Below are 12,902 nucleotides of genomic sequence, written 5' to 3'. Positions count from 1 at the left end.
CAAAAAATACTGTTGATTAACCGTTTTTATAATTGAAAATTAAAATCGTTGTTTGTTTTGCTTATTTATTGTAAGGGGAGTTAATAAATAAGGGAAGAAAATTGTTTATTGGCAAAGTGATGAAAAGGAACTAAATTTTGGGTTTTAATAACAAAAAACGCACAAAACATTTCCTGTTAAAGAAAAAACTATAAAAGAAATAAGATATTTTGTAATAGAAAAGGCAATTAGTAGGCTAGAAGAAACTGATAAAAATCTTAAGAAAACTGAGCTGGATATTAGTAAAAAAATGTTCTTTTTTTGTAAAAAATAATAGAAAAAAGAAACAGCTTGTTAAATTAAAAAAAAAGATCTTTATTTAAAAATTTATATAAAAAAAGAGCAAAATGTCATTGTTTTCAAAAAATTTCTTTAAGTCATTATTTTCTTAATAATAATAAGAATTTTTTGTTTAATTAGAAAACCTACTCATTTTTTTGATATTCTTTTTTTTATTACAATAAAAATAAATATTTAAAATTAGAGATAATTTGAAAATTGGTTTTCTACTTTTTTTATAAAAATAATAATGAAAACAGGTTGTTGTTTTCTCATCCGTCAACACACTTGAGTTGATGTGTTTTGTTTTTTTTTTTTTTTTTTAAAGATGACAGTTGTTAAGAAGTTCTAATTTTTTTTCGAAAATTTCATCTAGTTATGGCTACTATTTTTTTTTTCTCAAATTAAATTTCTTTTGTTAAAGGTTTTCTTTTTGATAATTTCAGTGAAAAGTACTTTAATATGTCAGCATTTTAATAGGGATCAAAATATTAAAGTTGTTGTGGTTGGAAAAATTATTTTTTAAATTTTATGTTGTGTTTTTTTAGTAGTGTTTAAATGCAGGTTTCTAGGAAGCGTGTGCCTTGGAAAAACCACTTGAGTTTTTTTCTTTACAATTATTTTTTATTAAATAAATACAGATTTTTTTTTATTTTATAGAAATTCTTAATAAAACTAGATTTTTTTCTATAAAATTAAGAAGTTTTTTTATATTTTGCTGTTTTTTTTGTATTTGGAAAAGTTAACATTACTCTTAGTCGGTAAGGCAGTTTAACTAGCAGATATGTACAGTGTTGCCATTTAGAGATTTAAGATGAATGCAGCAAATGGGTTAATAAAGAAAATTAAGAATGGAATTAAAACTAGACTACTCTATAGTTAAGACTATAGACTCAACTATAGTCAATACCATAAACTATTCTATAGTCAAGACTATGGACAATAGACTATTCTATAGTTTCGACAATTTACTAATCTATAGTCAAGACTATAGACTAATCTATAGTCAAGACTATAGACTAATCTATAGTCAAGACTATAGTCTACTCTATAGTCAAGACTGTAGACTAGTCTATAGTCAAGATTATGGACTGATCTATATTCAAGATTATGGACTAATCTGTAGGCAAGATTATAGACTATTCTATAGTCAAGATTATAACATATTCTATAGTCAAGACTATAAACCAATCTATAGTCAAGCCAATAGACTAATCTATAGTCAAGACTATAGACTGTTCTATAGTGAAGACTATAGACTAATCTATAGTCAAGACTACAGACTATTCTATAGTCAAGACTATAGACTAATCTATAATCAAGACTATAGACTAATCTTTAGTCAAGACTTAGTAAAGCCAATATACTAATATATTTTATTAGACTATAGTCTAATCTATAGTCAAGACTATAGTCAGGACTACAGACTCATCTATAGTCAAGACTATAGATTAATCTATAGTCTAGTCTATAGATTCTTGTATAGTCAGACTATAGACTAATCTATAGTCAACCCAATAGACTAATCTATAGTCAAGACTATAGACTGTTCTATAGTGAAGACAATAGACTAATCTATAGTCAAGGCTATAGACTCATCTATACCCAAGACCATAGACTAATGTATAGCTAAGACTATACATTAGTCTATGGTCTATAGACTAATCTGTAGTCTACACTATAGACTAATCTATAGTCAAGACTATAGACTAATCTTTAGTCAAGACTATAGTCAAGCCAATATACTATTCTATATTCAAGACTACAGTCTAATCTATAGTCAAGACTATAGTCTAATCTATAGTCAAGCCAATAGACTAATCTATAGTCAAGACTATAGACTATTCTATAGTCAAGACTATAGACTATTCTATAGTCAAGACTATAGACTATTCTATAGTCAAGACTATAGAGTGTTCTATAGAATGTTCTATAGCCAAGACTATAGAATGTTCTATAGTCAAGACTATAGACTGTTCTATAGTCAAGACTATAGACTGTTCTATAGTCAAGACTATAGACTGTTCTATAGTAAAGACTATAGACTGTTCTATAGTTAAGACTGGAGACTATTCTATAGTCGAGACTATAGACTATCCTATAGTCAAGTCTGTAGATTATTCTATAGTCAAAACAATGGATCGATCTATAGCTAAGGCTATGGATTACTCTACAATTAAGGTTATCGACTGTTCTACAGTCAAGACTATAGATTGTTTTATAGTAAAGACTATATTCTGTTCTAGAGTCAAGGCTATAGTCTATTCTATAGTAAAGTCTATAGCCTATTCTATAGTTAAGTCTATAGCCTATTCTATAGTTAAGTCTATAGTCTATTCTATAGTCAAGACTATAGCCTATTCTATAGTCAAGACTATAGCCTATTCTATAGTCAAGACTATAGACTGTTCTACAGTCAAGACTATAAACTGTTCCATATTCAACACTATAGCCTATTCTATAGTAAAAACTATAGCCTATTCTATAATCAAGACTATAGCCTAGTCCATAGTCAAGACTATAGCCTAGCCTATAGTCAAGATAATAGCCTATGCTATAGTGAAGACTATAGCCTAGTCCATAGTCAAGACTAAAGCCTAGTATATAGTCAAGACTATAGACTCTTCTATAGCTAAGAATATAGAGTAATCTAGAGATGAACTTCATATATATTTTATTACGCATTTTGCTTGTTCTCTTTTCTATCTCTCTCTCTTTATCACTCGTTTATAGTTAGTTTAGGAGAGAAGGATTATATTTAACACACTAATTGTCCTTAGCGAAGATCATTTCTTATTTAAAACATAATTTTAAACTTATTAGGAATTGAATGACTTTCATTTTATTCAATTAAATGAAGCCTGTTTCATATCCTTAAACAACGACCTTTTTATGTGCCAAAATCTCTTGTGTCTTAAACTATTAAATGTTCTAGAGTTAAGATCTAATACAAAAGAAAAAAACCACAATAGACATAAAGTAATCAAATTATGGTTAAGGAAAGTTGAGCCCATTCAAAAAAACACACACACATGCACATACAATAAAGTAATTGTTTATAGAGTGACAGTGTTAAAATTGTAGAAGAATATTTAAACAAAATTGAGGATGTCCGGACTTAACACGTATTGTTTTGGAAAGGAATGACGGTTAGCCAGAGAGAGTGAGAGAGAGAGAGAAAATATCACACCTTTTAACACAAAAAACGAACATAGACAAACAATAGACAGAAGGAAAAAAAAGAAGAAAAAAGCACACATAAGTGTAAGGAATACTACTACTGCTACACGCACTTCACTACCTGCTAGAAAAAACACACGCTAAAGCAGTGATGGGCAGTTAACTAAACAGTGGGTTTAAGCAATAGAAAACGAGAAGCTTTTTAGGAATAATTTCAAAATGTTGTTTGCAGAGATAGTGCCTGTATTAAGTAAGAAGTTCTCTGTTATAAGTTTAGCCTAGTAGCCATTGTTGGATCCGACTCTTGCATTGTGTTTATATTTAAATACCCTTAACTGTCCTTAAGCTTTAGTTTAACAAATCTTTAAATGTGTATTATTGTGTGTTTTGCCTTTCTTTTTTTAAAAAAAATGTTAATGACACGTAAAGGAAGAAATAGAAAAGGTGCAAATATTCACACTTCAACACTTAAGCAGGCAAACATTATAAAGGTGCGAAAAAGTAGGCGTTTTGTCTATTTAACCAAAGAAAAACTATATAAAATAAACATTGTCAATATGTTTAAGTAGATGGTTTTACATTTCTTGCATTAGCAAGAAAAGAAAACACTTGAGAGTAAAGAAAATATGACCCAGGATTGTTGTTATTGTGAGGAAAATCCACTTGAATTTTTCTTCATTCTACGAATTATTTGTGGTATTTTTTTCCAGAGGTTACAAGATACATATCTTTTGGTAGTCTATGGTTAGTTTGTGGTTTAGTTATTTAAAAAAAGGGCGAATGCTACTGTAAAACTTGTAAAAAATAAGGTTTATGGTTAAAGTTACAAAAAAAGAAACACTGAGAGAAATAACAGTTTAAACAGCTATAAATGTTTAATTTGCAAACAGTTTAAGATTCTTCCTAAAGCAATGATGTTAGGTTAGTTTAGGTTGGGTTGATAGGAGGATGTATACTGCATCAAATCCTTTGAAACACCTCGACCACAATCGGGCCCGTTGTCAGCTCCTTATCATGAGAAAAAGGGAAACTAAATGAATTATTTTCAGTGTTTAGAAACTCAGTTTCCTAAACGTAATTCCTAAGAATCTTCCAATAAGTGTTACACTTACAAATGACAATTTCGTCAGGAATGTTATTTGCGGAATAACATCACTTCCAAGATACTTGGATCTAACTTCGACGAATGCCTGTCAGTGGCAAAGAAAGTGCTCGAAAGTTTCACTGTTCTCTCCACATGTTCTACATACGTCTGGATCTGCCCGTCCAATTTTGCTTAAATGGTCTCGTAATCCTGTATGTGCACTCAGAATACGTACTATCATACTAACTTCAGACTTGCTCAGTTTTGAGGAGATTTTCTGTCTTTCTCTCATCAGGGTCACCCTATAGGATTTTCTTGGTCCTACCCACTATTTTATTATACCTAAAGGTCTTATGGGATTCTCTCACCCATATTTTTAGTTCAGTTTTTGTTAAGTCGAATGGTTCTGCACTTGTCAGGTTAACTGCCACGAGCTTCCTTACCTTTAAAGTTATTACATTCGCTCTTTCGTTACCGACTACTGCCGAGTGGTCTGGTACCCATATGATGAATTTCGAGAGTTTAAACGTAAACACCTGGCTTGACGGCCTTATTTCACGGTGGTCTTTTTCATCCACTGGGTAGACTTGAGAACGGTCTACCATCGCCCCTTTATTCTTCAATGAAGAACTCAGGTGGCAATTTTTGTACATTGGCTTTGACCGGTCCATGCACAAGTACTTTGCTGGAGTACTCGAGCTATCTAATCTCTGACCATTGGATGGCCTCTTTTGATTCGGCAACAGCACCTAGAGATGTAACCGGTTTACCGAAATACGATCCATCAATAAGCCGAAGACATTGTTTTTACTCACAGGGACACAGTCTCGGTTAGACCGGAGGTATTGGCCACCTCTTTATACCCCGGGATTGCAATAACACCAAGGCGAAGGTCTTGCCAAGGTAACATGCCCCGCGGGGGGACCAGCACACAGTCAATCCTCTTTGGGGTATCTGTTGTTTCGGCAACAGCACCGAACTTATCCCGAAATATTGACTTTACCTTACATCAGTCTTTTAACCGCCACTTACTCTCCCCCACTACGTGGATCAAGAAAGAACCTTAACTAACTGACCAGCCAGGACATAGTAGTACCAGATTATGCGGTGCTCTGGTCTGACCTCTTTCAATCTATGCAAGGACTAAGCCAAACAGTAGACCGTAACCATTTTTTTAGTCCCGCCCAGACTAGAGGTATTGGCCGCCTCTTTATAACCCGGGATAGCAATAACACCAAGGCGGAGTCTTCACCAAGGTAACATGCCCCCGGGGGGAGGTACCCATATGATGTGAACTTTACGTCTGGGAGAGTATTTAGTTAAAGCTTTCTTACAATCCAATACGGCATTCTTTTTAACAAATCTTTTTAAATTTCTTAAAAATGTTCTTTTAATTTTAAACTTTTTCTCACTGTGTACTATCTCTCTCTCTCTTTTCAAAGTTTGTTTTCTTTCAATTGTTTTTTTCTCGTTAGGTACTTTTTCTATAAAACTGCACAGTCAATATTATTTGTATTATAAACATCCTTAAAAAATATCCTCTTAACACCTTACACATATGTCCTTTTTAAGGATAACCATATGTTTTTTTACTATTACACTATTTTCTTATTTTTTTTTTCTATTAAAAGTAAATAATGTTACCTTTTTTATGGATACTTTAGGCTACAAATGTACTTTTATTGAAGGTGTTTTTTGTTGTTGTTTTGCTCAAGAAGTTCACGATACTTTGTTGACTTTTTGAACATTATCTGGTGGGTAGTTTTTTTTTTATTTTAATGTCCCATTTACTTTAATATGGATATCAGTTTTATTTAAAGGATGATGTCAATAAACAACTAATTAACCAATTGACTTGCAGTGTCAAATAGGGGAAAAATTGAGAGGGTCAGAAAAGGGGTACAGTTTGGGAGTGAAAATGTATGATTTAAGATAGTTTGCAATGATCAAGAGAGTGAGAGAGAGTGATCAAATGCTAAACCAGAAAGAAGCTAATACTTGTTAGTAACAAAACGTAATATGTTCTATTCTCAAAGGAATCTTCAGGAAGAAGATCGCTCATGGAACTTAAAAATGATCGACGAGTTAAACAAACATTTAAAGGGTTTAGTATGAAAGTATCGGATTCAAAAGTGATCGTACAGGGAGTTCAAAATGATCATATGCTCAAACATAATCAAGGAAACAAATGACAAATCTAGTAATGAAACTGTTTCCTAAACAGAGTGAAACTTTTTCTTAAACAGAGTTCCAAAGTGATCTACGAAGAGAATTCTAAAGTAATCAAAGAGTTAAACAACATCGCTCTCTTTAATAGGAGAAACAATATGCAGCAAAAACCTTTAAAAAAGCTTATGTTGCATAAGTTCTATCTAAAACCTGAGAATATCTAATTCAAAAGTGATCGTTCAGAAAGTTTACAATGATCAAATGTTGAAACAGAATCTAGGAAACAAATGCTAAATCTAGTAAAGAAACTTATTCAGCTCGATCTTTACCAAAATTTAAAAGTGATCTTCGAATAGAATTCTACACTAATCGAGCGGGTTAAACAACATTGCTCTCTTTAACAGAAAAACAATATGCATCAGAATGTCTGAAAATACTAAAAATATTAGGAGACAATGATTGCTATTGACAAAATTAATGTTTTTGTTTAAGCAAGATAATTAATAAGATCATTTAACCCTAACACCTATTAAGGATTTGAAAAACTACTTGACTTTAGACTGTTTTGACATTTTATTAAAGAAATTACATATATGATTTCAAAATGATCGTATGTTAAGCAAGATCGTTAAAAAATATAACATGCAAGATCTTTAAATGATATCTTTGTAAGTGGTTGAATGCATAGAAGAGTTTAGATCTTAATTACAAAAACTTTTACAAAAATTCATGATTTTATTTAAACAACAACCTCGACCATCAAACAAGAAGATCTTCTAAAATCATTTTAACTAAATTCATATAAAGTTCTTAAGCAAGATCGCTCATATAAAGAAGAGAAATAAAATTCGTTCAAAATTCGTTTAAAAACCGCATGTTAGAAGATCGTTACAATATACATTATAATGTCTAACGTAAACCTCATGACTTGACTTACGTACGATCGCTAATATAGCGATAAAATAGTTCGAATAACAGGATTTGATCTTATATGTAATGTTTTTGCAAGATCGTCAACGGATGTTTGGAAAAAGGGTCAAAAAAAGAACATTAAAACTAGACTTTCAAGGAGTTGATTATAATTTTCAGTTTGACAAGATAATATTATTCAAAAGAGATCGAAGAGTGTTACAAGATCGCTGAAATTTTCGATAAATCTTTCCAAGAACTTGTTGGAACTGTTGAAATGTCTAAGACAGTGAAAGAAATATATCTATAATGATCGTTTCATCCCGATAATCGATCACTAATAGAAGAAATAATTAAAACTTACATAATTCTGTTTTTCCCTTTTTCCCCCCATTGATCCTCACCTGATCGAAGAGTTAGACATGATCTCTAACTTAAACTCATTAGTAAAACATATTTGTCAAGATCATTAATTAAAATTTTAGGAAAATGAAAAGATCGTTAAAAAGTTGCAGAAGACATTTGTTGTGATCTTGTTGAAGAAGTTAAAATCCTACGTGATCATTAAATGAGTATTAGCTAGATAATATTTTTGGTTAAATAGAGCGAGAGAGAGAACTTATAGTTGCTTGAAAAGTAATCGCTGAGAACAACAACTAAAACAATTTGCGCAAGATATTTTTTTTGAAAGTTTGAGAAACTTTTGATGATCAATGAAGTAAACTGCATTGATCTTCGTAAGATCACTAGCAGGCTTAGAAAAAGCTAATATTAGATCGTTAAAGATAACTATCTTTAACCATTTGAGTTGATTCTATTTCCAAGTTTGTTAAAAATGAAAATTTGTTTTTAAATTGATCTATGAGATAGACAAGATCGCTTTCGCTCTCTTTTGACGAATACTATTTGTTTTAATTATTCTTGTCGAAAGTTTTTTTCACAGTTTAGTGCTTTACATTTTTTTGTATTACGCGTAGACATCACTGTTAACATTTAATATTTCCAATATGGCGTTAAACTGATTTAGGTGCTAGTATGTGTGTGAGTGTTTGTATTTATTTGATTAAAATCTTTTTATATTATGTATATAAATAGAAAACCCTTTTTAACACCTTAACAAAAAAAAAACTCATGCTAATTTTGAAATATGTGTGTTCTCTTTGTGTTAATCTTAAACAGAAGATGAGAAGGGGTGGGTTAATTTAACTAAAAATAGAAAATACATTTTTTGAGTAACACCCTAGAATAAGAAGTGACATATAAAGGTGTCATATTTAAAGGAAATTAAAAGTTTAACGGTTTATTTTTAGGCAACAAAATCTAGTTTTTCGTTTTTAATAAGTTAAAAGATTTATTATTATTTCTTTTAGTTTGAAGCCATTTATATGCTTTGTTTTTGTTATCTGACAGAGACATGTTGTTTTATGCATAAGGCTTATTAGTGCGAGAGAGTTGCCACTTGGTTGCCACTTTTATTGTTGGAGAGAAAAAAAGAAGAAGATAAGAGTTAGATGGTTAAGTGTGTGTGTGTGATTTTGTTTTCAGGCTTTCTTTTCATTGCCTCTTGTTGTTTTTTGCTCAAGAGATTGTTGTTACACTGAGAAAAATGCTTGAACGGTTTTTAAGGGATTTTGTGAGGAAGTTCCAGTCGAGAGTTTGTAGGTTGTGGGGTCGATTGCTACCAAAAGATGTGGTAAATGTATAAAATAGAAACGATAAAATCCTCAGACCGAAGAGCATACGATTTAGTAAAGAAGCACACAACATGCACGAGCATGCTTCTTGCTTTCAATCTATTTATTTGTTTATCTATCTATACATCTATCTATCTATCTATCTATCTATCTATCTATCTATCTATCTATCTATCTATCTATCTATCTATCTATCTATCTATCTATCTATCTATCTATCTATCTATCTATCTATCTATCTATCTATCTATCTATCTATCTATCTATCTATCTATCTATCTATCTATCTATCTATCTATCTATCTATCTATCTATCTATCTATCTATCTATCTATCTATCTATCTATCTATCTATCAATCTATCTATATTACTAACTCACATTTTTTCCAGTGTTTTTACAATTTTGTTCTTATTTTTGTCTCTTTTTTTCCGACCCCTTCCGCCCACTTAATACATATGAAGTGTTCCATCTAAGATAGCTAAGTTAGCCCACTTGTTATTTGTGGGTTCTTTCTTCTCATGCACAGTGTCATAGAACAATTTTGCTACAAATTAACATATGTACATGTAAAAATATTCATTCATACTTAGTAGTAGGCTTTATCTTAAAAACATTGTATTATATGACATTGAATGCAAGAAAAAAAAAACATAAAATTTTCTTTAGGTTTTTCTTTTGTTGTGTTTTTTTTCTCATTCTAAGATGAAGAGGTTTTTTCTACCTTTTTTTCTAGTATTAAGTCTTTTCAACTCGGTTCAAGTAGACCCAATGGATGGGTTAAAGAAGAAAAGAAAGCAAAAAAGAAACTAATTAGCCTAAGATTTTTCTTTTACACACAATCTACAAAATAAGTCGAGCAGGTTTTGTTTTTGCTTAGAAAAAGCTAATTTTGGTTTAAGGAAAAATAGAAAAATAAAAGTGAAGGAAATTTATAAAAATCTTCTTAAAAGCTTTTAGTTTAAACAATGAAAATCTTTATAAAAAAATAATTAGTTTTATTTTAGAAGAAATTTTAAAAAGCTTTCGATATTTCACTTTAAATTTGACATAATGCTTTTAGCAATTAAGTGAAAACTTTGAAATATTTTCAAATTTAAAAAAAATCCTTAATTTTATGATCTTTGATTACTGTAGAGCCTGTAAGTCTATTACCTACTTAAAAGCTATCTATGAGAACTTTGTAAAAGCTTAAGTGGGGCTTTTTACATTTTGCATAAAGCTTTTAACAAGAGAGTTTCAACATAAGTCACAGTTTTAAAGAATTCATTAGTTGTAATAGTTAACTAACAATTACCCACTGTTTGTTGTAATTGGATGTTTCTTATTTAAACTTTTTTAAAGCTTTGATACTGCTTTACCACCGGTTTGTATAAACTTTTTGTTAATTTGTTAAAAGTTTGTTCAAAACATTAAAAACTTTTGAAAATTTGGATTATTTTTGAATTTAGGTTGTTTTTTATTGCAACTATAACTTTTTAAAAGCTAAAGTTTGTTTTCTAAATTTCAATTAAAGCTTTTTTAAATTTAGCTTAAACTTTGGTTAAACAGTTACAAAGAAATTAAGAAATTTTGCTCTCATTATGTTTAATAATCTATTACTAATCGGTTTTTCATTAAATGTTAAATAATAGAACTTTCTTTAAAGCTTTTAATAATGCTTTTGTACTTTTTTATAAACATTTTATCAATCAGCCAATTTTTGTTTTAAACTTTAGGAAAACTAGAAACTTTATTGCAAAAGTTCTCAATTAAGTGGATAAACTTTAAAGCTGTATAACTCAGATGTGCTGGTCTTAAAAGCTTTAAACTGAATCTTTGATTTTCGTATAAACTTTTGATGAAAACTGTTTTGTTATAAGAAAGTTAAGTCTTTTGTTTAGAAATATAGATAGAAAAACAATTTCAAAATCTTTTTGAAAATCGTTATGAACTTTTTAAAAGCTTAAGTCTAAGACTTTGATTTTTGTTTAAATTTTTTAAAAAAAACCGATATGGAATCCACAGTTCTTTTGAAAAATATTTATTTGTACTTTTTAAACGTTTAAGTGTAGATTTTTTAAACACAAAAACAATTTTAAAATCTTTTTTAAAAATCGAATTGAACTTTTTTAAAAGCTTAAGTCAAAAACTTTGATTTTTGTTAAAATTTTTTAAACAATTGTTTTTTGTTTTGAAAATCATTTATTTGAACTTTTTAAACATTTAAGTCTAAATTTTTTAAGCACTTTTTGTACTTAAACTTTGAAAAAGTTTATTTTCGAAACTTTGACTTTCGTATAAACATTTGATAAAATCTTCGAGCTATGGTTAACTCAAAACTGTTTTTCGAATAAAGTATCGCTTTATAATCAGATTAGAGCAAAAGTTTTGTAAAGAAACTTGGAAAATTTAGTGCTTTTAAGTTTAAGATTTAGAAATCAAAGCTTTTTTCACAATTTGATAAAACTTTTTTTTACAAAAAAATTTAAAAAATGTCGAACACGTTTTAAAGAAATAAAATGATTTGAAAAGAAAAGAAATTTGACGCTTTTTTTTTGTTGAAAAAATTCCAGAATGCCGTTTTTAAACTTCTTACACAAAAATTAACTTAAAAAACACTCACCTGCAAACTGTGAACCGAAATGCTGCTGAAAATGACCCCTAAACTCATGGGGCGTACTAAAACCGGGCGGCAGGAATCCCCTCAAATAAGCAGCCGCCGCCAAAGTGGTCATATGATGATGATGGGCGGCCGCATTCAATTGACCCGCATGATCGGCAGCCGCATAACCGGCGGCAGCATAAAAATTGGCCGGATTAAAGACGGGTAATTGTACATGAGCAGCGGCAGCTGCTGCCGCAGCAGCAGCCGATAAACGACTAACATCAGGCGATAATGATCTAGAGTCACGATGACGGCCGTGCGACGAAGAGGCGGGAGAAATGGGTGCATTATTACAATCGCTGGGCGTTTGGGCGGCTGGTGGAGGCGAAGAGGTGGACAAGCGTTGGGCAGGTGTGGGCAAAGAACTAGAGCTGGAATTGTGTGAAGAGGGAGGTGGAGTGGTGGTGTTGGCCACAACAGGCGGTAGAGCGGCATGAGGATGCAAATGTACGGGATGAGGATAGCCGGCGGCAGCGGCTGCAGCAGCAGAACCCACACCTAAACCCAAAATTTCCTGTATCGCAAAGGGTGTGCGCATTTTGGTAGCTTGCATTTTTACCGACGGCCAATTGTCAAAATGTAAATGTTTTTTTTTTAATTTGTAAGTTTTTTGGTTTAGTTTTTATTTAAATATTTTTTTTAAACAAAAAAAATTTTGGAAAAATTTTTAAAACATTTTGTTTTATTGAGGAATTTGTTTAAAATTTGTTTAAAATTTTTTTTAGAATTTTTTATAATTTTTTATAATTTTTTTAAAATTTTTAAAAATTTTAAAATTTCGTTTGTTTTTTGTTTTCTTAAACTGTTTTAGGGGTTTTGTTTTTTATTAAAATCAAGGCATATTTTTAGGCTTTAATTTATTACTTTTTGTAGTTTTTAAGGTTTTTGAAAGGTTTTTGTAA

The 12,902-nt window shown here is 30.5% G+C and overlaps 1 protein-coding gene across 1 annotated transcript in view; it reads right to left on the bottom strand.

Annotated features, from left to right (window-relative positions):
* Positions 1 to 12,146, bottom strand: part of LOC111682854 (homeobox protein 13) — a 37,977-nt gene extending 25,831 nt beyond the window's left edge. The window contains exon 1 of the mRNA XM_023444845.2: positions 11,959 to 12,146. Within this exon, the coding sequence (XP_023300613.2) occupies positions 11,959 to 12,006 (48 nt within the window). The 5' untranslated portion in view covers positions 12,007 to 12,146. The remainder of the gene's footprint in view (positions 1 to 11,958) is intronic.
* Positions 12,147 to 12,902: the final 756 nt, after the last annotated feature.

The sequence above is a fragment of the Lucilia cuprina genome, chromosome 3 (assembly GCF_022045245.1).
Source record: "Lucilia cuprina isolate Lc7/37 chromosome 3, ASM2204524v1, whole genome shotgun sequence".
In the NCBI taxonomy this organism is placed as follows: Eukaryota; Metazoa; Arthropoda; class Insecta; order Diptera; family Calliphoridae; genus Lucilia; species Lucilia cuprina.
The sequence above is the reverse complement of the archived record's forward strand: the minus strand, read 5'-3'. Positions and strand labels throughout refer to the sequence as shown.